Below are 21,519 nucleotides of genomic sequence, written 5' to 3'. Positions count from 1 at the left end.
TTTTTTTTTTTTTGGTAAATAATGTTAAGATTAATACCAATTTTCTGAGTTTACATAGTTGTGGCAAGCCACTTATTACAAAATAAAACAGAAGCAAATTAAGGAGGATAAGAATACATAATCGAAAAGAAGAGCTGCAGCAAAGAAAAGGAGTCTTCAGCACGGGGTGGAACTGAGAGGAGGCGATCTCGCATTAGCCGATCAACTCCTGCATAGACCGCAGCTACAGGAGATGTTGCTTGCCTGAAGATGCGGTTGTTCCTCTCACGCCAAATGCTATAAACTATTACCTGCAGCAAGAGTTTTAAGACCGATCGACCACCCCTATAAGTCACGAACCGCTGGTGGTCAATGAGAGACAGCAAGGAGTCGAAAGAAGCTGGAGTTGTAGGCAGCATCCAGCCAGTGAAGCAATCCCAAACCTGTTTAGAGAAGTCACATGTGAAGAACAAGTGATCATGGTTTCCAATCCATCAGGCAGAGAGGACATGCCGCTGGAACGTTCATTCCCCAAGATACCAGCCTATCACGGGTTGGCAACCTTGCTTGAATAGCTAGCCACGTAACAAAGGTACATCGGGGTATCTCCTCCTTGAACCAGATAAGCTTTGACCAAGGAACTGTAGGAGAAACCTGCCGAATGAAGTTCCACGTCCCCTTTGACGAGAATTTTTGGCAAATAAGAACAAGGACCATTCCTCCACAAGAATCTGTCCCCTCCACGCGAATCTAAAGGAGCCTCCATTGTGGTTAGAACCAGTTGGAGTGTTTCTGCCTCTTCAGACCTGGCTGGAGGTAGTGACCAGAACCCATTCTGAGTTGCATTGCAAACCGTCGAGTCAAGAGGGATCTGCAGCTCCCTCGGTCCTCTCTCGCCAAACATAGAGACTAGAGGCCCAAAATCAGTCCACCAATCATACCAAAAGCTCACACTTTTCCCATCTCCAATATTACACCTCATCAAGTCGGTCACAAGAGGTCTAACCTTTAGCATCCGCTTTACCGTAGGGGAGAATCTACTGGAGTCTTCTGCAGCAGTCCAGAAACTTTGGCCAACAAATACATTACTCTTGAGCCAAGCCACCCAATTGATCCTGACTCAGAGAAGAAAGTCCATACTCTTTTAAGCTCAAAGACTGCTTGGAACTCCTCCAATCTTCTAATACCAAGCCCTCCTTCCTGCTTAGGCCTGCAAATATTTTCCCATGACACTCTAGCGCCAGAACCTGCAGTAGTCTTGTTTTTCCAGAGAAAAGAAGCGCACATGGAGTCCACCTTGTTGTAGAACCTTTTTGGCAGAGAGAACACTGAGCTCCAGAAGTTGACCATCCCATAGATCACCGAAGATACTAGAGTAATCTTCCCCGCAAAAGATAGGCTCTTAACAGTCCAGGAGTTGAGCTTAGTGGAGATACGCTCAAGGAATGGCTGCAGCGTAGCGAAAGTGATTTTCTTCGGGTTAAGCGGGAGACCAAGATATCGAGTTGGGAATGTCCCAATTTTAAAGCCAGAGATGTCACTTATCACTGCTGCCTCAGTATTTGTAAATCCACCAAAGAAGATCTCGGACTTCACATCATTCATATCAAGGCCTGTCCACTCCTTGAAGCCTGACATTACAGCCTTCACCCCAGTTATTGAGTGTCTGGATCCATCAGAAAACACAAGGAGATCATCCGCAAACAAGAGATGAGTAATCTTAGGAGTGAAGCACGAAGGATGAAGCCTAATGTGTCTCATGTCTACAGCCTTCTCCAAGAGTTTAGACAACACCTCCATAACCATTATAAAGAGGTATGGAGATATGGCATCCCCCTGTCTCAACCCTTTCTTACCAGGGAAGAACCCAGCAAGCTCACCATTAATTGCAATGGAGAACCTCGGGGAGGAGATGCACTCCCTGATCCAAGTCACGAAGAGTGGTGGGAAATTTTGCGCCTGTAGAATCTTGATAACAAAGTCCCAACATACCGTATCGAAAGCTTTACGGATATCTATTTTCAGCATACTACTGCGATCACAGTTTGGCGACTCATACTTCCTAATCAACTCGGATGCAAGCAAAACGTTCTCTCCTAGACACCGACCCTTGAGGAAGGCAGACTGACTGCGGCTGATAGAAGATTGGAGGATAGGTTTGAGCCGGTTAGCGATAATCTTAGTGATAACCTTATAGACAATATTGCAGCAGCTAATAGGCCTGTAGTCCTTTAGCTTGCACGCTGCTGCATTCTTTGGGATAAGGGCAATAGAAGTCGTGTTCAGATCTCTTAATAAACGACCGTTCCGAAAGAACTCAGCAATGGCAGAGACCACATCGCTGCCCACAATATCCCAAGAAGCTCGAATGAATTCCACCGAATAACCATCTGGTCCTGGACTTTTGTTAAGAGGCATTGAGAAAATGGTGCCTTTGATTTCAGCCTCCAGAACCTCTCGTTTCAGGTAAGCATGCTGTAGGTCAGAGCATCTGAAAGTAAGAAGGTCTTGTAGGATATCAACACTAACCGGCGAGGAAGGCATGTCCGTTTGACCCAAAATACTCTGAAAATAAGCAGATGAGTGCGACTTAATATCCTCAATGCCTCCCAAGAAGTGATCAGATTCATCAATCAGGTAGTGGATATGGTTAGCGGCATTCCTTTGAGCCACTGTTTTGTGGTAGAAGGGGGTGTTTCTATCACCCACATCAGCCCATCGCACACGAGATCTCTGCCTATAAAATTTTTGTTCCGCATTAAGAAGTATATTCAGCTTTGCCCGCTCCCTATGCTCCTCAAATGCTGTGCTACCATCAGGCTGAGTTAGTAATGCACGCTGTAAACCTTCAACAACCACAGTCTGCTGCTTAACTCTCCCTGAAATTCCACTAAAATGCCTCTTATTTAGATCTCTGAGAACAGGCTTAAGTAACTTCATTCGACGAACCAGCTTGTACTGGTTAGTTCCAACAACTTCAGCCCCTGCCCAAGCGTCTGCAACAGTAGAAGTAACTCCGGGTGATCAATCACATGATGATAAAATTTAAAAGGCTTACGCCCCCTCCTTCTGATCGAAGGGATCTTGAAGATACACGGAGAGTGATCAGAATGCCCCGGCTGGAGAAAGTCTGCAAAAGAATCCGGAGAGTGATAAAATTCTCTTTTGTTTAGGCACATTGATCCGATCCCTTATTGGTTTTAGTGCTATAAGAAAACTTTAACAAGTCTCTGTTTTTTTTTTTTTTTTTTCACAGGAAGACATACCGTTTCAGTATTTGAGTTTCTTCCTCGAAGATGATGCCGAACTTGAACACATAAAGAAGGTAAATTAGCTTTCATATACTTGCCTCGAGTTTTCCATTACCGAGAATGATGAAGTTGCTTGATGAGATTGAAAGATATAATACATTGTTTTCAGGAGTATGGAGAAGGACGAATGTTAACCGGAACAGTAAAGAATCGTCTCATCCAAGTTGTGATAGAAATTGTTGAGAGACACCGCAGGGCTCGAGCTGCTGTTACTGAAGAGGTAAAAAGAAAGTTCGATTTAATTTAAACTTCTTTTTTTTATTAGACGTTTTTTTTATTGATTTTTCTTTTCTTCTTCTATATAATCAGATGGTCGATGCGTTCATGGCTGTAAGACCTCTCCCATACATGTTTGAGTAAATTCTAAGCCTCTGTAGTAGTCTCCTGAGCACAGTTGCGCCTTTGTCATGCTGAGCACAGTTGCCTATCCTGTGACACCATTGTCCCCCTGGAGTGTTGTTGTTATTAGAAACCTGTTTGTTCTTTTTTATGACTTTTCCCATCTAAATTTTATAACTGATATTTTATTTATATGCATTGTAATAATCATAAAAATTATAAGCTCTTACAATCTTTTGGTATCAGGGTCACAAGATCCTGCAGATCATAAACGTCGACCCAGTTATAATATTAAAACTGAATATGCCAAATACTACTCTTTTTCATGCTATCAGTTACATTCTGATCTTCTTCTCTTTGTTCTTCTTCTTGTCATCTCTCACTCTCAGCGCATTCTTAATTTGCTACAATCTTTAAGAGGTCCGTAAAAACAGCAAATTCACAAGAAATTTCGTTTAATCACAAATGAAAAAAGTGGTTATTGGGTTAATGTTTATTGGCGACGAGTGTGGACAAGGAGGCGTCACCGGTGTCGTTTGTGAAGCAGTTTTCGAGGTCTTTGTCATCGTTTATGGAGAAACAGTGGCGATGAAATGATGTCAGGAGCTTTCTTTGTTGAGACAACTTGCCATGTTAGCATCTGTTAATCGTGAATTTTTCTAGTGTTCGATGGTTATTTTGACTGATATAAATATTTGTGAATAATACATTTATATTACATTATTTGAAGGTAATTGATCTATACATTTATCACAATACATTATTCCAAACTTGTGTTGGTAATTGCATGCCAAAAAAATACTTGAAAAAATAGTCCGACAATTGAAACATAATATGTACAACGATATGATTATGATAATGATAATAATAATAATAACATATTACAGAGTGCATAATCTTTGTCTATATGTAAATATAGTATCAGAAATCACTTATTAGGATTCTTGGGTTAATGTTAGTTTAACACCATAAGGTTTTAATCTTGACGGCAATGTTGACTTTTCTGGCAACCACGACGATAGTCGTGAGCGGGTGTACGAGTTTTCTCCTTGGAATCGGGAACCTGACATCCGGGTGGCGGGTTAGGACCCAAGCAACGGTTAAACACCCCTGGATCTAAATGCTTACCCGACACTTCTGCTGCATTTCCTATTATCACGACACTACAAATCACCAATAAGCAAATCATCAAAGTTTTCATGATTATCCTCCTCTTATTCAAAAATAAATTTTAATCTTGTGTTTTTTTTTTAAATGTTTTTCTTCGGATTACAAGGGTTTATATAGATAGTTCATATCTATTTTTATAAACCAGTGTAGATAAAATTTTCCTTCTCCGTTTCCATAATTAAGAATTACCTCCTAAATCAAGTATACAGATTTATTTTTTTAGTAATATATTTTTAGAGCATAGAGAATCGCAAACAAAAAAAAAGGGTAAAACCCATAAACTCTGTCGTTTTTTTTTTCTTTTTAAAGAAACTCTGTTGTTAATATTAGAAAGTAACCAAATGACTAAAACATGAAGGTTTCAGGAAAACCAGTGATTATTGGGTTAATGTTATTAGCGAAGAGGAAAATGTTTCGCCCCATCAACTTGATGGCATCAAGCGAACGCCGGGGATAAAACAGTGGCAGTGGTAGTGAACTTGGCTTAGCTTGGAATAGTTTTTTTTTTTTCGTATACTCAAATGAGTACAACATGAAGGTTTCAGTAAAATGCTTACCTTTCTTTAATGATGTTTTCTTCCTCTTTGAAGAAGACCTGTCGCAACATCAGAAGAGGAATCTATGAAAAATAAATTACTGTAAAATGAGTCGAACTCGAAGGTTAATCAAAAAAGTTGTTATCATCTAAAGCGATGAACCGGGGTACATCTTCACGAATCACGATCATCATCTCTAGGGGTGGGGGGGGGGGGGGGGGGGGGGCTGACTCTCTACCGAATAGTCTAACATGTACTAACCCATTAAGGGCTTTTAGGCCCATTACACGGCCCATTCTTAACTCAACTGATTAGATATTTAGATGTAACGGAATATTCAATCATTATCCTATTTATAATGAAAGTTTTGGGGGCTAAAGTGTAATTTAGAGAAACTCAAAAGGCATTTTCTCAACCTTATTCATTCCGCCGTCACCGTCGCCGTCGGTGAAATCTACCCTCCTCGAAGATACCCGAATACTACCCAAAAGCTCGATTCTTTAACACTTTCTCGGGATCATCCTCAATCCTCAGTGGGTAAAAAAAACTCTCTTTTCTCTTACTAGAACTTCTTCGATACTCTGTTTTTGATTAATCTCTCGTAAAATCGTATTCATGTCTGATGATGAATCGTAAAGTTTCAAACTTTCTAGTTTTTAAAATGATTTTGCTTTTTAAGACACAATTCTCAAAGTTCCAACCTTTTTCTAACTACTGTCTGTCTGGTTTATTATTATAGCCTGTCAATGTCCAAGATGACGTCATCAAGAACCGCTGACATCATGCGTGTGAGCTCGCATCGTGAGGTCTACGACCCCTGCGACGACTCATTCGCTCTAGTCGACGCACTACTCGCCGACCAAACCAACTTAATAAACCACAACCCTAAACTCTGTATGGAGATCGGCTGCGGAAGCGGATACGTCATCACTTCCCTCATCCTCCTCCTCAAAGACAATCTCCCCAACGTTCATTACATTGCACAGACACGAACCCCATCGCCGCACGTGCGACGAACGAGACTCTGCAAGCTCACGGCGTCTCTGCCGAGATTGTATGCACGGACATAGCTTCTTGTCTGGAGGAGAGGCTCGCCGGGTGTGTAGACGTGGTGGTGGTGAACCCTCCTTATGTCCCCACGCCTGAGTACGAGGTTGGTGTTGAAGGGATAGCCTCTGCTTGGGCGGGAGGGGAGAACGGGAGGAGTGTTATCGATAGAGTGTTGCCTGTGGTTGATGGTTTGCTTTCTGAAAAGGGTTGGTTCTACTTGGTGACGTTGACTTCGAACTACCCGTCTGAGATTTGTTTGGTGATGAGGAAGAGAGGTTACGCGTCGAGGATCGTGGTGCAGAGGTCGACGGAGGAGGAGAATCTTATTATTCTTAAGTTCTGGAGGGAGGAAGAGGAGGTGGAGAGTGTGGACAAGGAGGCGTCACCGGTGTCGTTTGTGAAGCAGTTTTCGAGGTCTTTGTCATCGTTTATGGAGAAACAGTGGCGATGAAATGATGTCAGGAGCTTTCTTTGTTGAGACAACTTGACATGTATTTTTTTCTAGTGTTCGATTGTTATGAAAATCCGGTTCTGTGTTGGTCTATCGGTTTTGTAGATTACTAATACGAATTTGATTACAACTGCTTAGTAAAAGTTTATATATAATCGAACATGATTACAAATTTACAGTTGCAAATGGATTGAGAAAACACTTGATATTGTTTTATGAACTTGAATATTCTCTACTCTGGTGTATATAAAAAAAACTTGAATATTGATTTTTCATCACTCCTTGCTCTTCTGCCATGTCATAGGAATCCTACAATTGCAAAGCCTTTGAGAATCATCAAATAGATCAAGAAGATCCAGTTTCAGTAAGCAACTCGCCTTTAATTTTTCTCATCTTGTTCAATAAATGGTTCAGTTCATGCGTAACATTCAGGGTCCGATTGGAAACTTCAGCGGAGTAAATCAGAGTAAATAGGAGAAAAAATAAAGTGGAAAGCATTAATTATTTTAATATTACTCTAGTTGTTTTTTCTTTTGGTCAACAACATATGTTACTCTAGTTTACTCTGCATTATTCTAGAGTAAAAAGGTGGTGGGAAATCAATAAAAATTAAAAACCAAGCAATTAGTTTGCTTTCTAGCGCAACTTAGTGGAAACAATTTCTTACCTTTTTCATTCTGATTGGATGTATTTCAGTGGGATTCAGAGTAAAAAGTATTTACTCCAAAATTTATTACTACAATACCATCCAATTTTTTTTTTTTGTCATCTGGTATTTTATTAAAGGTCTAGGTTCAAAATGAACAAAGCCCAATATTAACATCAAACACAAAAGGCCAACCAAAGCCCAAAACATAAATACATTAACTTTAACAAGCTTTTAAGCCCACACAGGAAACACACATCCACCACATGAAAGCCCAATACGACTGGAAAGCGTGAGCATCCTCCACCGGAACTCCGCCATTAACGAAACTAAACTGAGAGAAGAAAGCTTGAATCCAAAGCTCCAAGATAAAAGCCGTTGAAGATTGTGTTATGTGAACCACCTCTTCCCAGAGACTAAAGCCCCAACTATGGGGAGACATAAGGACCAAAACGCCATCCACCAACGACTCAAACAAGAAGATTTGACCAAATCTGATAGAAGAATTAACAACCCACATCAGAGACGGCATCAACCAGCACCATACACCAAAAAAAAATACAGATCTGGTCAAAATCAATCAAGCAAGCCACCGACCGCGACGAAAAGATCAAACCACACCACGTCTTACAAACAGTCTACCATTGAAACAGAGAAGAAATGAAAAAAAAAACAGATACAAAACGGATGTTAAAAAGAACCACACTGAGAAAATATACAAACATGAAAGCACAGCCCCGACGCTATGGAAGCCGCCAGAGCTGCAGATCTGAAAAACTGAAAGTGTTTGGTGATGAGAGAAGATGGAGCGTTTATGAGAGAGATACAAATTCAATACCATCCAATTATACTCTCAGTTTCGCAGCTCAATATAATCCTTCCTAAATTAAAATTCTTAAATCATTCCAAAGTCATGCGACTTGTAATCTTTTTTTCATAAAAGGACTTTTCATAATTTTTTAGTGTTATAAAATAACTTATAACCTTTTTTATCGGAAAATTTAAATAAAGGCAAAATTTATACTTGCAAAAAGAAAATAATATAGTATAACCTCTTTAAATTAATACTCGATAAATTAATACACACTAAAAATCTATACATTAATATAATTTTATAGTTTCAAATTGAATTTTTGATTCAATTAATATATCGATAAATTAATAATCTCTATAAATTAATAAAAATTTATAATTTTGGTGTACTTTCAATATTATTAGTTTATAAAGGTTTTACTGTACTCATATAAAATAAATATTCGAGAGAAAACTTATTATAAAGAAGGAAAAGATAAAATAAGGTGTAATTTATATAGAAGCAAAATATTAAAATTACTGTATATGCATAGCGCCGGTGAGTTTCACATATATTTATTTCACATAGACATTTCAATATTCAAATTCTTTCATATTTTCACGTGTATAACAATTAATAAGTCTTGTACTCATGACTCACGACTTTGAAAATTATCGTCTGATGAGACCATTAGTGATGATAAGGGCATGAAGGCTAAGACTTTTATGGCTGTAGGCTGTAGCTTTAGAAAAAAATTAGAAGTCTCGTATTAATACCATTAAATTAGAATCATCCTGAATTATACCCTTAATAAATGTTTTAAGTTTTTCAAAAATAGACTTATTTTTACAAAGGATTAATAAAATTCATTAATGGCATTTGAGTCTTTTAGTTTTAGGTCTGCAGAAATATATTTAAATGGATCAACAAATAATGGGCTTACACATATTTATAAAATATGTTACTTTTATTTAATATAAATATTTTATGCTCAAATATTAGACATATATATTCTGAAACTAAATTAATAAAAAAACATAATGACATTATAATGTTATTTTCTTAAATCTATGTATCACAAAATTAATTTTAAATCAAAAATAAGAAATAGAAAAATACAAATTTATAATAGGTCATTAATAACAAAAATAAACTAATATTGTCATATTAATAAGTTTTTATATTATCTTTTTTTTATTTGGATGACATAATAAAAGTTGAGTCTAAGTTTAAAGACCACACATTTATGTAGTATTAAAAAGTATGTGATTAATTTAATAAAAAATAAAAATAATATCAGATATTTTGTGTTTTATTTGATCATTGGTATTAGATCACAGGTTAATAATAAATTTTGGGGTTTTTACCAGGTTCTATCGGAATTTTAATTAACGATTTTTTCATTAAATCCGAACTAGATTATATACATGGTACGGGTCTACCAGTTCAGCAGATCTGGGTCGAATATAAAAACACTTTTTAAAATTCAAACATTATTTTCAAAAAAAAAGTTAATTATATGTTCTTTAATAAAAAGTTATAAATTCATGTAAATCACTTTTGACCAAATATTTGTTCTATTTATTTTTATTTTTAAGAGAAAACAAAATATTGACCACTTTATATGTTTAGCAATAATTTATATAATTATAAATCTTTAAAATTATATAATAGCCCAAGTAAAAATTTCGGATAAAACATTGTTTAACTTATTTACAAACATAAAACGGTTGTATGATGCATTTTAAATTTCGCTATACAGTATACACTATTACAAACCCGTATAATTGAAACTTGATCATGTTACAGTTTATATAATAAAACGAATAATAGTTAATTTTTTTTTTTTGTCAATGATAACTTTGGACCTAAATCCTCAAACTGAGGTAAGAAGAGATCGAACTCTTAATGTCAGGATCCGAAGGAAAAGCTCAGTTGCCACTTGATTACGAACAACCTGACAAATACTCCCTCTGTTTTTAAATAATACATGTTTTGAGATTTTCACACTTTTTAATAAAACATATTAAATTTTACTTATTAGTGCATAGTTTTTTGTTATTTTATATTTCCTATATTTCTAAACCAATAAAATTTCAAGAAATACAATTAATGTTTTTGAGATTCACAATTATTCATAATTAGTTGACAAAAATCACATTGAAAATATGAAAAATACATCTTTTTGAAACAAAAAAAATTCCTAAAACATACATCTTTAAAAAACAGAGGGAATAATAGTTAATCTTTATACTGAAAAAACAACAAAAAAACCCTGCCCTTTCATCACAATCTAGTTCTAGCTTAAAAAAAAAAAGCAAAGAAACGTGAAGAGAAAATAGAAGTTAAAGCTTTTAATGTTTTTAGGGACTTGAGAAAGTTTAGGAAATCCAAAGTGTAATTGGTAAAATATTGAATTTACAAACTTTAGATCATTGTAAAGTCTTTAAATTTTTAAAATTCAAATCCCCAATCACTACCCACAACTTTTTCTATTTTGCCTATCATGATTGATTTCAGTTCTCACTTGTATAGTTCTATTTAGAAAAAGAAAAACTAAAAGATCAGACATAATCTCCCCCACTAAACAGGGTTTCTTGTGTGTTTATTGGATCTCTACCATATAGGCTATTGTGAAGACTGACGAAGTCACGGATTAAATCGAGTTTAATGAAGACCATCGTAAGTGAAGGACAAAGACATAAGTTAACACGTTAAAAGAATAAGCACATGTTTGTCTACGTCAGGACTCTTCTTCAGGTCAGGCTATATGATTTCCAATTTTCCATACGCTGCCTGCTCATTATATAAACCTCACGTTTTAATCTGTAACTGGACACATTACACACCTAAAATAACTAATAAAGACACCAACACAGAGACACAAGAAAATGAATATAAATTTGTGGTTGGTTGCTTTGTTTCTGGTTCTCTCTTTGGTAATTTCATCTTATGCAGCTTCAACTCAACCATACCAATTCCGGAAACTTTGTAAGGAGTCCTAACTATTTATTATCATCCGATTTTGCTCCGTATATTCCGTTTTATTTTACTAACTAAAGTTAATTTATCCAACAGTGCGATCTGTAGCATCACCTAGTAAATCAAGATCCGGCGGCGGTGGATCTTAGCAAGGCGAAATCAGCTCGAGATACATGCTATTTGTCACTTATCAGCCACGCAGCCTCATGATCAAATCGATACCTTCCGTTCTTTGTTGTTCTATCATTTTGATAACAATCCCTGTCGATATATAGCTAGTTATGCGTGGCTTGTCTTTTTTTTTTTTTTTTTTTTTTTGTCACAGTATGTGTGATCTTGTCTTGTGCGTGTATTGTGTATGTGCCTTGTTCACTCTTCAACTCTGTTTGTCTTGTAAAAAGAAGAAAATGTCTTCTCTTTTTACAAAAACATCATTTTAATAAAAAAAATGTTTTGTAAAATAAACTAAAAGAGAGCTAAATATAATTCACTGAACTAATTTTACATATATATAGTCTACTGCATGTATTGAGTCTACAACTATGAGAACAAAAATATTTTTACCAAAATTGATTATCAACGTTGGTTTTTCGTCTCATGCAAGTGTTGGGAAAACTCACCACACAAACTCGCTGAAGCACTTTCTGATGCACTTGTCGTAGTACGTTAAAAGTATGAGTTTGTAGATCTATGGAGAACAGAAGAAGAACACGGAATTATAGAAGATAGACACAAGAATTTGATATCCCAGGGTTCACCTAAACGTGGTTACGTCCCTGGGGCCTGGCAATGAGGCAATTCACTATAATCTCAAGTACAAAGACATAGCACCTCTCTCTCTCTCTCACACAAGCCACAAGCCGGCTTGCTTGGTCACTTTTGGACCTTTCGGACCTTGCCAAGTTTCTAAGAAAAGAGTACACACGAGCTCCTCTTATATAGTAGGAGTTTATTACATTAACCTAGTTGGATTAGGGCATTCGCCCCTTTCCATAAACCTATTAGGAAATATTCCAAAATACTTGCAACTTCCATAACTCCATGAGAAGTAATATTTCCAGGAACCTATCACCTTCAATAAAGTGATATTTCCTTTTCCTAATATGACATCCTTGTCTTGGTTTAAGTTATGCGATCTTGTTTGATTTCCATCACCAAATCTTGACGAAGTCCCTGAAGTATTCGCTGACGTAGTCTCTGAAGTAGTCTCGAATCCCAACAAACTCCACCTTGATGACATCAAACATGATCCACTACTTAGGTTAAGCAAACTCGTGCTTTGCCAGATGAAGTCGATGCTCTCGACCATCCCAAGAAATTTAACAGCTTCCTCAAACTCAGGAACCACCTTGGTTACAATATCAGCAGGATCTCTTGAAGTATTTAACTTCTACACACTTGCATCACCTTGAGCGATATCCTTGATGAAGTGCACCTTTCTGCTGACGTGCTTAGCCTTCTCACGATCCACATTGTTCTTTACTGGAAACAATGAACGTTGAGAGTCACACGATATCACCACCGTGTCTTGCTTGAATCCAAGCTCTTACACTAAGCCACTTTTAACCACATTCCTTCTATGACACCTCCTACCAGCGCCACTTCTATGACACCTCCAACCAGCGCCATACACTCTGCTTTAGTCGTTGACAGAGTCACTACAGTTTGTAGTCTTGATCTCCAGCTGATTGTATCACCACCAGCCATGTAAACATAATCCGAGATCAACAATCTTTTGTCCAAAACAGGAAGCAAAGATCCGAATCACAAAATCCTTCAACTATAAACACTTCATTCTTCTCTGAAGCATAGTCTGATCTTGTGTTCCCGTGAGGTATCTCAACTCCCACGCAGTCCAATGAACCATCCCAGGCTTACTCATAAACCTGCTAACCAACCCATATAACAGATCACTCCTTGTACATGGAATATCATCCATTCATCTCTGCTTCATCATCTACTACAGCAGACGCTCTGAAGTGTACACCAGCAGGTGTTGACACACTCCTCTTATGAAGTAGACACACGTGATCTTCTCTTCCATCAAGCTGAAATCCTTCTGGTTGCTTCATGTAAATCCATTCTTCAAATACTCCATGAAGAAAGGCCGGTTTACACCAAGTTGCTCAAAGTCAAAGTTCTCTGTAGCAGAAAACCTCACAGATACATGTCTCACGATGGGTGAGAACACATCTTGATAATCAATTCTCTTTCTCTGAGAATATTCCTTTGCAACTTAACCAAGCCTCGAATCCAGGCTTCTCAACACCAGTTGTACCAGACTCCAGTTTAACACATCCACTTGCAGCCAATCGCTTCACGCTTCTCAGGCCTTCTCACAAGCTTCCAGGTTTGGTTCTTATCCAGTGAAGTCATCTCTTCACCCCATGATTCATTCCATTGACCAATTTATTTTGCTGCTCATCGCTCCATGATTGTCTCGAGGTTCTTCAGCACATACATCATCAGCTACATATAGCATAAAACCTGCTACATCCTTGGACAGAGTACCGTGCAGGTGGCACTATTCTTCTTCATACTCTGTCCATTCCTAGCCGACATCCTTCAAGACTTTCACCTTGTTCAACATCTGCATCAACAGCTTGTCAGCTGTTTCGTCAACAGCTCCACCTGAAGTCTCAACTTCCGGTCTGATGCAGCGTCACCTTGTTCAACATCTACGTCAGCAACTATATCAGCCGTTTGTCAACAGCTCCACCTGAAGTCTCAACTTCTGGTCTGACGTAGTGTCCTCATCAATAATATAAAACCGTGGATTACAGTATTATAACCACCCTCCTAAAACAAGGACCACCTAAACCAGTGATTCTTCAACCTTCCAGCAAAAATACTACATACCCATCTTGCACCGCCGTCTGTACCAACGGAACACGCCGCTTAACTCCCTTGGTTAAGAAGACTTTCGACAACAAGACCACATGGTACCATTCGCAAGGTCACCTTGAGGGTAACATCCACACCAGACTTGAAGTTACATTTGGAGATCCACACACAAAACCGCATGTACATACCTGAGAGCTTTACATGTATCATGTTTCCCAAAACTCTCACAGAACTCCAAAACTCCAATCGTCCTTTTTATCGATCACCCCCTTCTGGGGCAAGAATCTGTAGATTCTTCATACTCATGTGCTCAAGACGTCTATGCCACAAGACTGTCTCATCCATAGATGGTTTCTTTCTGCCACTGCTATATATTCCACCTGATGCAGTTTCTCCATCTAACAGGTACAATGACTGAGACACAGTTCCTTGAAGAGCTAGCTTACCATGCTTGTAAAACTTAGTCTTCCCACGTCCGCCAATATGCTCCAAGCTTAATAAACCAAGGTTCCAGAAGATACCAGGTTCCTTCTTAATTCCGGAATATACCTGACATCTATGAGTGTCTTAACCGAACCTCCATAAGCTTTGTTGATTGTACCAATCCATTGCACTCCTACCGCGCAATCATTACCAAGAAGTACTTTCCCTGAAGTCAGCTCTTGAACCATGTGAAAAACAATCCTTCCTACACGACCTGTAGTAAGAACATCCAGAACAAATCACCCACTTATCATGACGCTGCATATCTGTTACCGATAGTGCATCACCCTCTGGACCAGGATCTATCACACCCACTACTTCAGCTTCTTTGTCATACTTCTTCTTTGTAACATAACAGTTATTCCTGGTGTTCCTCTGCTTCCGCAGAACCAGCAGGTAATTCTAGACCCTGAGCTTGATCTAGAATCGACCCTATCAATCCTCACAAGATCTTTTTCTCAGACTCGCCTCTAGCATAATATCCTTCACCATCATCATGTGAAACCCTAGAGGTTTAAAGATCTTGATCTTTAGACCTTGCAACACCGTCACCTCTTACAACGACAAAACATCCTTGCCGTACTTAAGCGTTTCCTTGAGAGAGCCGAACTGTGAAGGTAGCAGATTCAAACAACAGAATCGTCCTTGCACCTCCTCTGACACAGTTACATTCACGCTTGACAGGTAAGACACCATCTTCCAGAAGCCATTGATCTTCTCATACTCCGAGTATCAACCATCTTGAAGATATATAATATGTGATGCAAGTGAATTATATCCAGTAGAGTCTTGGAAAGAAATAACATCTCCAGCACAGACCATGAAGAAGCCGCTGAAGTACACAACTTGATCTTCCTTAACACATGATCTCCCACACTGAGACTGATCAGATTCATCACCGTCTCTGATCTTCCAAGCCCACCAACCGCTCCCTGTAAACATCCTCGTCTTCATCCTTCTTCATCGCTGAGACAGAAGGTGACCCGGACTCTTCTAATACATCCTTTAGACCAAGGACAGAAAGATGCACAAGCATCCTCTTCTTCCACAACGAGAAGTCTCCCTTCCCATCGAACCGCTCCACCTCAATTCTTACTTTAGTAGACATTGAGAACACCACCTAAGGCTCTGATACCACTTTGTTGGGAAAACTCACCACACAAACTCGCTGAAGCACTTTCTGATGCACTTGTCGTAGTACGTTAGAAAGTATGAGTTTGTAGATATATGGAGAACAGAAGAAGAACACGGAATTATAGAAGATAGACACAAGAATTTGATGTCCCAGGGTTCACCTAAACGTGGTTACGTCCCTGGGGCCTGGCAATGAGGCAATTCACTATAATCTCAAGTACAAAGACATAGCACCTCTCTCTCTCTCTCACACAAGCCACAAGCCGGCTTGCTTGGTCACTTTTGGACCTTTCGGACCTTGCCAAGGTTTCTAAGAAAAGAGTACACACGAGCTCCTCTTATATAGTAGGAGTTTATTACATTAACCTAGTTGGATTAGGGCATTCGCCCCTTTCCATAAACCTATTAGGAAATATTCCAAAATACTTGCAACTTCCATAACTCCATGAGAAGTAATATTTCCAGGAACCTATCACCTTCAATAAAGTGATATTTCATTTTCCTAATATGACATCCTTGTCTTGGTTTAAGTTATGCGATCTTGTTTGATTTCCATCACCAAATCTTGACGAAGTCCCTGAAGTATTCGCTAACGTAGTCTCTGAAGTAGTCTCGAATCCCAACAGCAAGTAAAAGGAGATTGTTGTACTGATTGAGTCTTGCCTGTGGTTGATCGTTTGCTTTCTGAGAAGGGTTGGTTCTACTTGGTGACGTTGACATCGACTTACCCGTCGAGATATGTTTGATGATGAGGAAGAGAGGTTATAAGTCGAGGATCGTGGTGCAGAGGTCGACTGAAGAGGAGAATCTGATTATTCTTAAGTTCTGGAGATACAAAGATGAGGAGAGTGTGGACAAGGAGACGTCATCAGTGTCGTTTGTGTCGCAGTTTTCGAGGTCTTTGTCATCGTTTTTTTTTTTTTTTTTTTTTTTGAAACACGTCTTTGTCATCGTTTATGGAGAAACAATGGCAGTGAAATGATCTCAGCAGCTTTCTTTATTGCGAGACCTTGACATGTTGCAAAGTCGTTAACCGCGAATTTTCTAGTATTCAAGTTCTTTTTTGTGAAAACCCGGTTCTGTGATGGTCTAGACATAACCGTGATTTGATTTAGTAAGAAAAGTAGAAGAGTTGGGGCAAAATATCGTATCCTAACCGAGCCAAGTATAAAGTATTACTAATCCGAATTTAACTATAACTGAATAGTAAAAGTTTATATAATTGAAAAAGGAATTCTCTGAATCAAACTCACTTTCTCTCTGTTTCGGTTTTGTGATAGTCTCCTTGAGTGATGCAGATCTCCCTTCACTATCAAATGAGACCTACAAAGCGTTTGAGAATATACACAGTTCTCACAGTCTGTAGTATACCTTTTAATTTTCTTATCTTTCTCGGTAAATAGTTGATTCTTCAATATCTACTGGCATGCATGATGCATTTAAAAGCATCTCCAATTATTGGAGTTTCTCAATTTGAAGTTCTCAACTCAATTAACTCAAATGTAAGCATTTGAAATACTTTAGGTTAGGTTTCCCATAATTTTTAAATATCCTTTTTTTTGTCGAGAAATTTTTAGATATCCAAACTAATAATTTTGAAAACCCTTGTTAGGTATCCTGTAGTTTTAATCATTGTTTCATGAGTTAGTCTAGTTTCAAAGTTCACTTTAGTACCTTGGAGACAAAAATGTTCTTACACTGCAAATTTTAAACTGGAATGATTCAATTAACTTCCAAAGCAAGAAAGGTGAAAAGAGGCCAAGGCCAAGTCTCAGACAAATAAAAAAACTCAAAACAGAGTCAATTCGGAACCAAAAACAAGAAACAGAAGAACAAAAAAACTGCCTAAAATCCAAGAGAAATGAAAACAAATCCCACCCTGCTGTTGTGTCCTTTTCTCTAGGTCCTATAAGCATTTTTACAGGGTAGGAGGATCAACAGAAAATTGAAAAAAGAAAAAAAAAACTGAAAATTGTGAAGACGAGGGGAAAATGAGAAAACGAAAAGATTGAAAAAAATAACTATGGATTTGAACTTCTAAAGGGTAAAGAAACGGATCTCAGGTACTAAAGCTCCTTCCCTCCATGCTTCAAAGCTCACAGCACTACCTTGTTCTCAAGAGAAAATGTAAACGGGAATGTTATCTTCTGCTCTCTTGTTGCCTCTAATGCTCAAGCCGTGAGCTACATGGACTAACCTAGCAACCATTTGCAACCACACCAACTGGTTTAGCAACTGACCCATTCTCATCAACCTTGGCATCACCGGTAGTTTGAGATTCCTTATCAGCATTTGAGGATTCCTTTTTCTCATCGATTGCAGTCTTCTCCTCACTTACCTATTGATTTAATTCATTAAATGTTAGAGGAAACACTCAAAGTTGTAAAACTATGACTACAAAAGTTTTACAGAATTGTTATTTTGTTCTTGCCTGTTTCTGAGTCTGCTGCTGCTTGGCTTTCTTCTCCAAGATCGTCTTTTGCCTAACCTCGTAGAAGGAGAAGTCATCCAAAATGCAAGTCTTGCTAGTATGCTCCTTGAAAATTTTCACAATCTTCAAACCTTGCTCCAGCTTGACCTATAAAACAATCCCACGAAAGAAACTTTCAACACCAGAAAATAAACAAAATCAAGGCCATAACTTCAGAGAGATGCAAAAGCTTTACAGTTCTATTACCTCTTGTGTATCTCTACTGTTGGTGACAGGCTTGTTCTCGTTGTTCTCGAGGGTGATATGTTTCAGCAAACTGTTTGGAACATCCTTGACAATATGCCACTTGAGAGGGAATGAGCCAGTCCACTTGTCTTGCTGCCAGTACTCCACGTTCGTATTGAAATCAACTGGTCCTGTCATTTCAGCAAGCCCAACAAATTGTCCACTTGCATTGACCTGGAAGGCAAACAAAAATAAGGTTAATATAGCTCAGTATTATCAAACAAAGTGTAAAAAGCACTGCATTTAATTTCGAGATTGTATACACACCGAGAAAAAGAGAAAGATAGGACAGCCGCCAGGCTTCTTCTGAGCATCCTCGTACGCTGCAGCAAGCTTCTTGTTTCCATTTGGTGTGCTAGCCCAAACATTGTACTTGATGCTCTTGTGCACATCATCTTCACTGTAGGACTTGATCACAAAGAACATAGCATTCTCGTAATCCACTGGGAAATCCTCTTTGTTGTAATCTTCTCTGTCAGGAACAATGCATGTGTTCTCCGCCTCCACAGCCTCGGTTACATCCGATTCACCAGTCTGCTCCTTAACCTCTAAACTATCTTCTAAATCACCCTTCTGGTTCTTTGTGCCCTTTGCTCTAGGTCCCCTGTTGAGTTCATTCAAACCATCTCCGTTGTTCTCATTTCCATAGAAGTTACCGTTACCCCTTCCCCAGCTTCTGTATCTGTTATCCGTTGCGTTTACCCATCCTCTTCCGTTTGTTCTTGAATCATACCCAGAAGAACCATAAGCAGATCTCCCCGAGCTACCATAGTTGCTGTATAACTTGTTTGGATACATCCTGTTGTACAACCCCTGAGTTGAACCGTAGCCTGCCATTGCTGCAGCCTGGTGCACACCCTGCACATAGAGGAAACATAAATTGAAGGTCAATAAAACAAAATACATTCGTTAATACCAAAAAAAAAGAGTTAGAAAGAAACCATACAGTGTAACTGGAATTTGAGCGGTAGTTTTGATTCCTGGATGAAGGCACACTGGCCCCCTTCGAATAGGAGGATGTAACTCCACCACCAGTAACAGCTCTCTGCCCATCCGAATACTTAGAGGCGTCGTAAGACGACAGATTACCATAATACGCATCATAGCTATACCTAGGATCCTGATAACCAGTAGCAAAGCCACTTCCAGGACCACCATTACCATAGAAATTGCTCGAGGCATTGTTAATGGCGGTCTGCTGGCTATTCGGTTTCCCTGGAGCAGGTCCATTGCTTCCCTTTGCCCCAACACCAGCAGCAGACCCAACATTCTTGCTTTCTGCAGGTAGAGTCTTCACACCACCACCAGCTTTGTTTGCAGAGAGATCTCCCTGGGTGGCAGGGGTAGTAGCAAAAGGTACAGTGGGGAAAAAGGTAGGATACTGGTACTGCTGAGCACCGTACAACTGCCCGTCTCCGCCAACCTGTGGAGCAGGGCTAGTTGCTGGGGAGTAAGGATACGCAGCATACCCGTATCCAGGATACACAACGGATCCATTCTCTCCATAAACTCCCTGATAATAAAAAAAATATCAAAGCTTTTAAGAAGAGCAGACGTGAAAGAGAATGAAAGGACCTATTCAGTACAGACTTACAGTACTCATTTCCACACCCTCAAGATTAGGGTTGTAGCCAGTGAACTCGCTCCAATCTTGACCACTCGCACCATATCCTGAAAGTTTCATAAAAAGATAAGCATTGGTGACAAGTTGAGTAGGTTTAGGTAGGAAGCTACTACTAGTACCATAGTAATAGGGCTGCTGGTAGGCATTTGGAACATAGCAAACCGAAGGATCCGCGGCGTCACTGGGGAGCAGTGGTGTCAATGATCGGTCATAGGAAGGGACTTGTTGACCATGTACATCCACACCTCCATACTGGTAAACAGCAGCCTGCACACACACACACACAAACAAATCAGCCTGTTAACAAAACAAAAAAGAGTGTAAAGGTAAGACCAAAGCAAGCTTCACACTTCACACACACCTTCTTAGGCTCGGGAATCTCCGAACCTTTGGGTTGTGAATCCAAAGTAAGTTTCTGCAACATATCCGCAGATTCTTAAAACAAAAAAACAATGTGAGTCAAGGAAACAAAGACCAAAACGATTAGAATAGTGAAAAAGCAAACATCTTTCAATCGATTTTCATCAATTGCTCTGCTCAAAGAGAAACCCTAAACCCTAAATCAACGTAAATCTGAAAAAAAAAAAAAACGAAACCAATCACGGCACTGAGAGAGTGAGAGAGAGAAAACGAAAAACTCAAATCGAGATCCAATTTAAGAGAAACAGATCGAGAGACTGTAAGCAAAAAAGGATACGATCAGCAGGTGAAGAAGCAACGGTAGCCATGATTTGACAGATTCGAATTGATAGATTCTTCGCGGGATGCGACCGAGAGAGAGAGGATAGATAGAAACCCTAGATGGAATCAGAGAAACCCAGATCGAATCTAGGGTTTAGGGAGAGGAGAAGGAGGAGAGAGGTGTGGTGAGATGTGTGGACGCAGCCGCCAAGCAAAAAAAGGGAGAAGGGTTTTTCGAAGAGGTGAGGAGAAAAAAAAAAGGGTTTGTGTCTCTGCAACCTTTCGAGTGATTCAAATAGATCCACGAGCGTCCTCTCCTCTTCTTTTTTCTTTTATCTTTATTACACTTTAAAAAAAAAAAAAATATTTCTTCCCCTTTAAGTTATTTCCTTTCCTTTTTCGTCATAAAGACTTGACCCCTCTGGTTTTGGTAATTACAGTGATATTTCCCATCCAGAATAAGTGGTAATCTTTTGGATAGATACAAATCTTAAAATATATATTTGACCAGGAAAAAAAATCTTAAATTTATTGAAAATAGAGCCAAAATTGTCAAAATATTACTCCATCTGTATCACTATAAGCAATGTCTAAGGTTTTAGCACATAGATTAAAAAAATACTAAATTTTTATAAAATTTACATTGGTTTATACAAATATCATTAAATGAGAATAATTCAACCAATAAAAAAAAAGCATTTTGTAATTCGTCATAAAATTCAAATGCTATTAAATTCTCATAGAATAGTGAGAACATCAATTATTTTGGAACAAAATAAA

General features: G+C 38.6%; 3 protein-coding genes, 1 long non-coding RNA gene and 1 pseudogene across 4 annotated transcripts; 3 read left to right on the top strand and 2 right to left on the bottom strand.

The window, feature by feature from the left end:
- Positions 1–98: 98 nt before the first annotated feature.
- On the bottom strand, positions 99–994 carry LOC130504364 (uncharacterized). The gene is made up of 2 exons (XM_056998982.1): positions 542–994; positions 99–422 (listed from the first exon to the last, which is right to left on the bottom strand). Exons 1-2 carry the CDS (start codon positions 992–994, stop codon positions 99–101), a joined length of 777 nt encoding a protein of 258 aa, XP_056854962.1.
- Positions 995–3,148: 2,154 nt separating this feature from the next.
- On the top strand, positions 3,149–3,863 carry LOC108810729 (uncharacterized). Its single transcript, XR_001943167.2, has 3 exons — positions 3,149–3,304; positions 3,400–3,510; positions 3,600–3,863. It is a non-coding gene; the product is annotated as an uncharacterized LOC108810729 (long non-coding RNA).
- A 1,818-nt stretch (positions 3,864–5,681) lies between these two features.
- LOC130504362 (uncharacterized) lies at positions 5,682–7,008 on the top strand (annotated as a pseudogene).
- A 3,901-nt stretch (positions 7,009–10,909) lies between these two features.
- Positions 10,910–11,406, top strand: LOC108809631 (uncharacterized). The gene is made up of 2 exons (XM_018581780.2): positions 10,910–11,266; positions 11,354–11,406. Exons 1-2 carry the CDS (start codon positions 11,167–11,169, stop codon positions 11,404–11,406), a joined length of 153 nt encoding a protein of 50 aa, XP_018437282.1. The 5' UTR covers positions 10,910–11,166.
- A 6,017-nt stretch (positions 11,407–17,423) lies between these two features.
- LOC130504363 (YTH domain-containing protein ECT2-like) lies at positions 17,424–20,969 on the bottom strand. The gene is made up of 9 exons (XM_056998981.1): positions 20,756–20,969; positions 20,420–20,493; positions 20,178–20,325; positions 20,029–20,105; positions 19,381–19,947; positions 18,702–19,292; positions 18,396–18,608; positions 18,150–18,296; positions 17,424–18,056 (listed from the first exon to the last, which is right to left on the bottom strand). Exons 1-9 carry the CDS (start codon positions 20,784–20,786, stop codon positions 17,916–17,918), a joined length of 1,989 nt encoding a protein of 662 aa, XP_056854961.1. The 5' UTR covers positions 20,787–20,969; the 3' UTR covers positions 17,424–17,915.
- Positions 20,970–21,519: the final 550 nt, after the last annotated feature.

The sequence above is a fragment of the Raphanus sativus genome, unplaced genomic scaffold (genome assembly GCF_000801105.2).
Source record: "Raphanus sativus cultivar WK10039 unplaced genomic scaffold, ASM80110v3 Scaffold1524, whole genome shotgun sequence".
Taxonomy (NCBI): domain Eukaryota; kingdom Viridiplantae; phylum Streptophyta; class Magnoliopsida; order Brassicales; family Brassicaceae; genus Raphanus; species Raphanus sativus.
The sequence above is the reverse complement of the archived record's forward strand: the minus strand, read 5'-3'. Positions and strand labels throughout refer to the sequence as shown.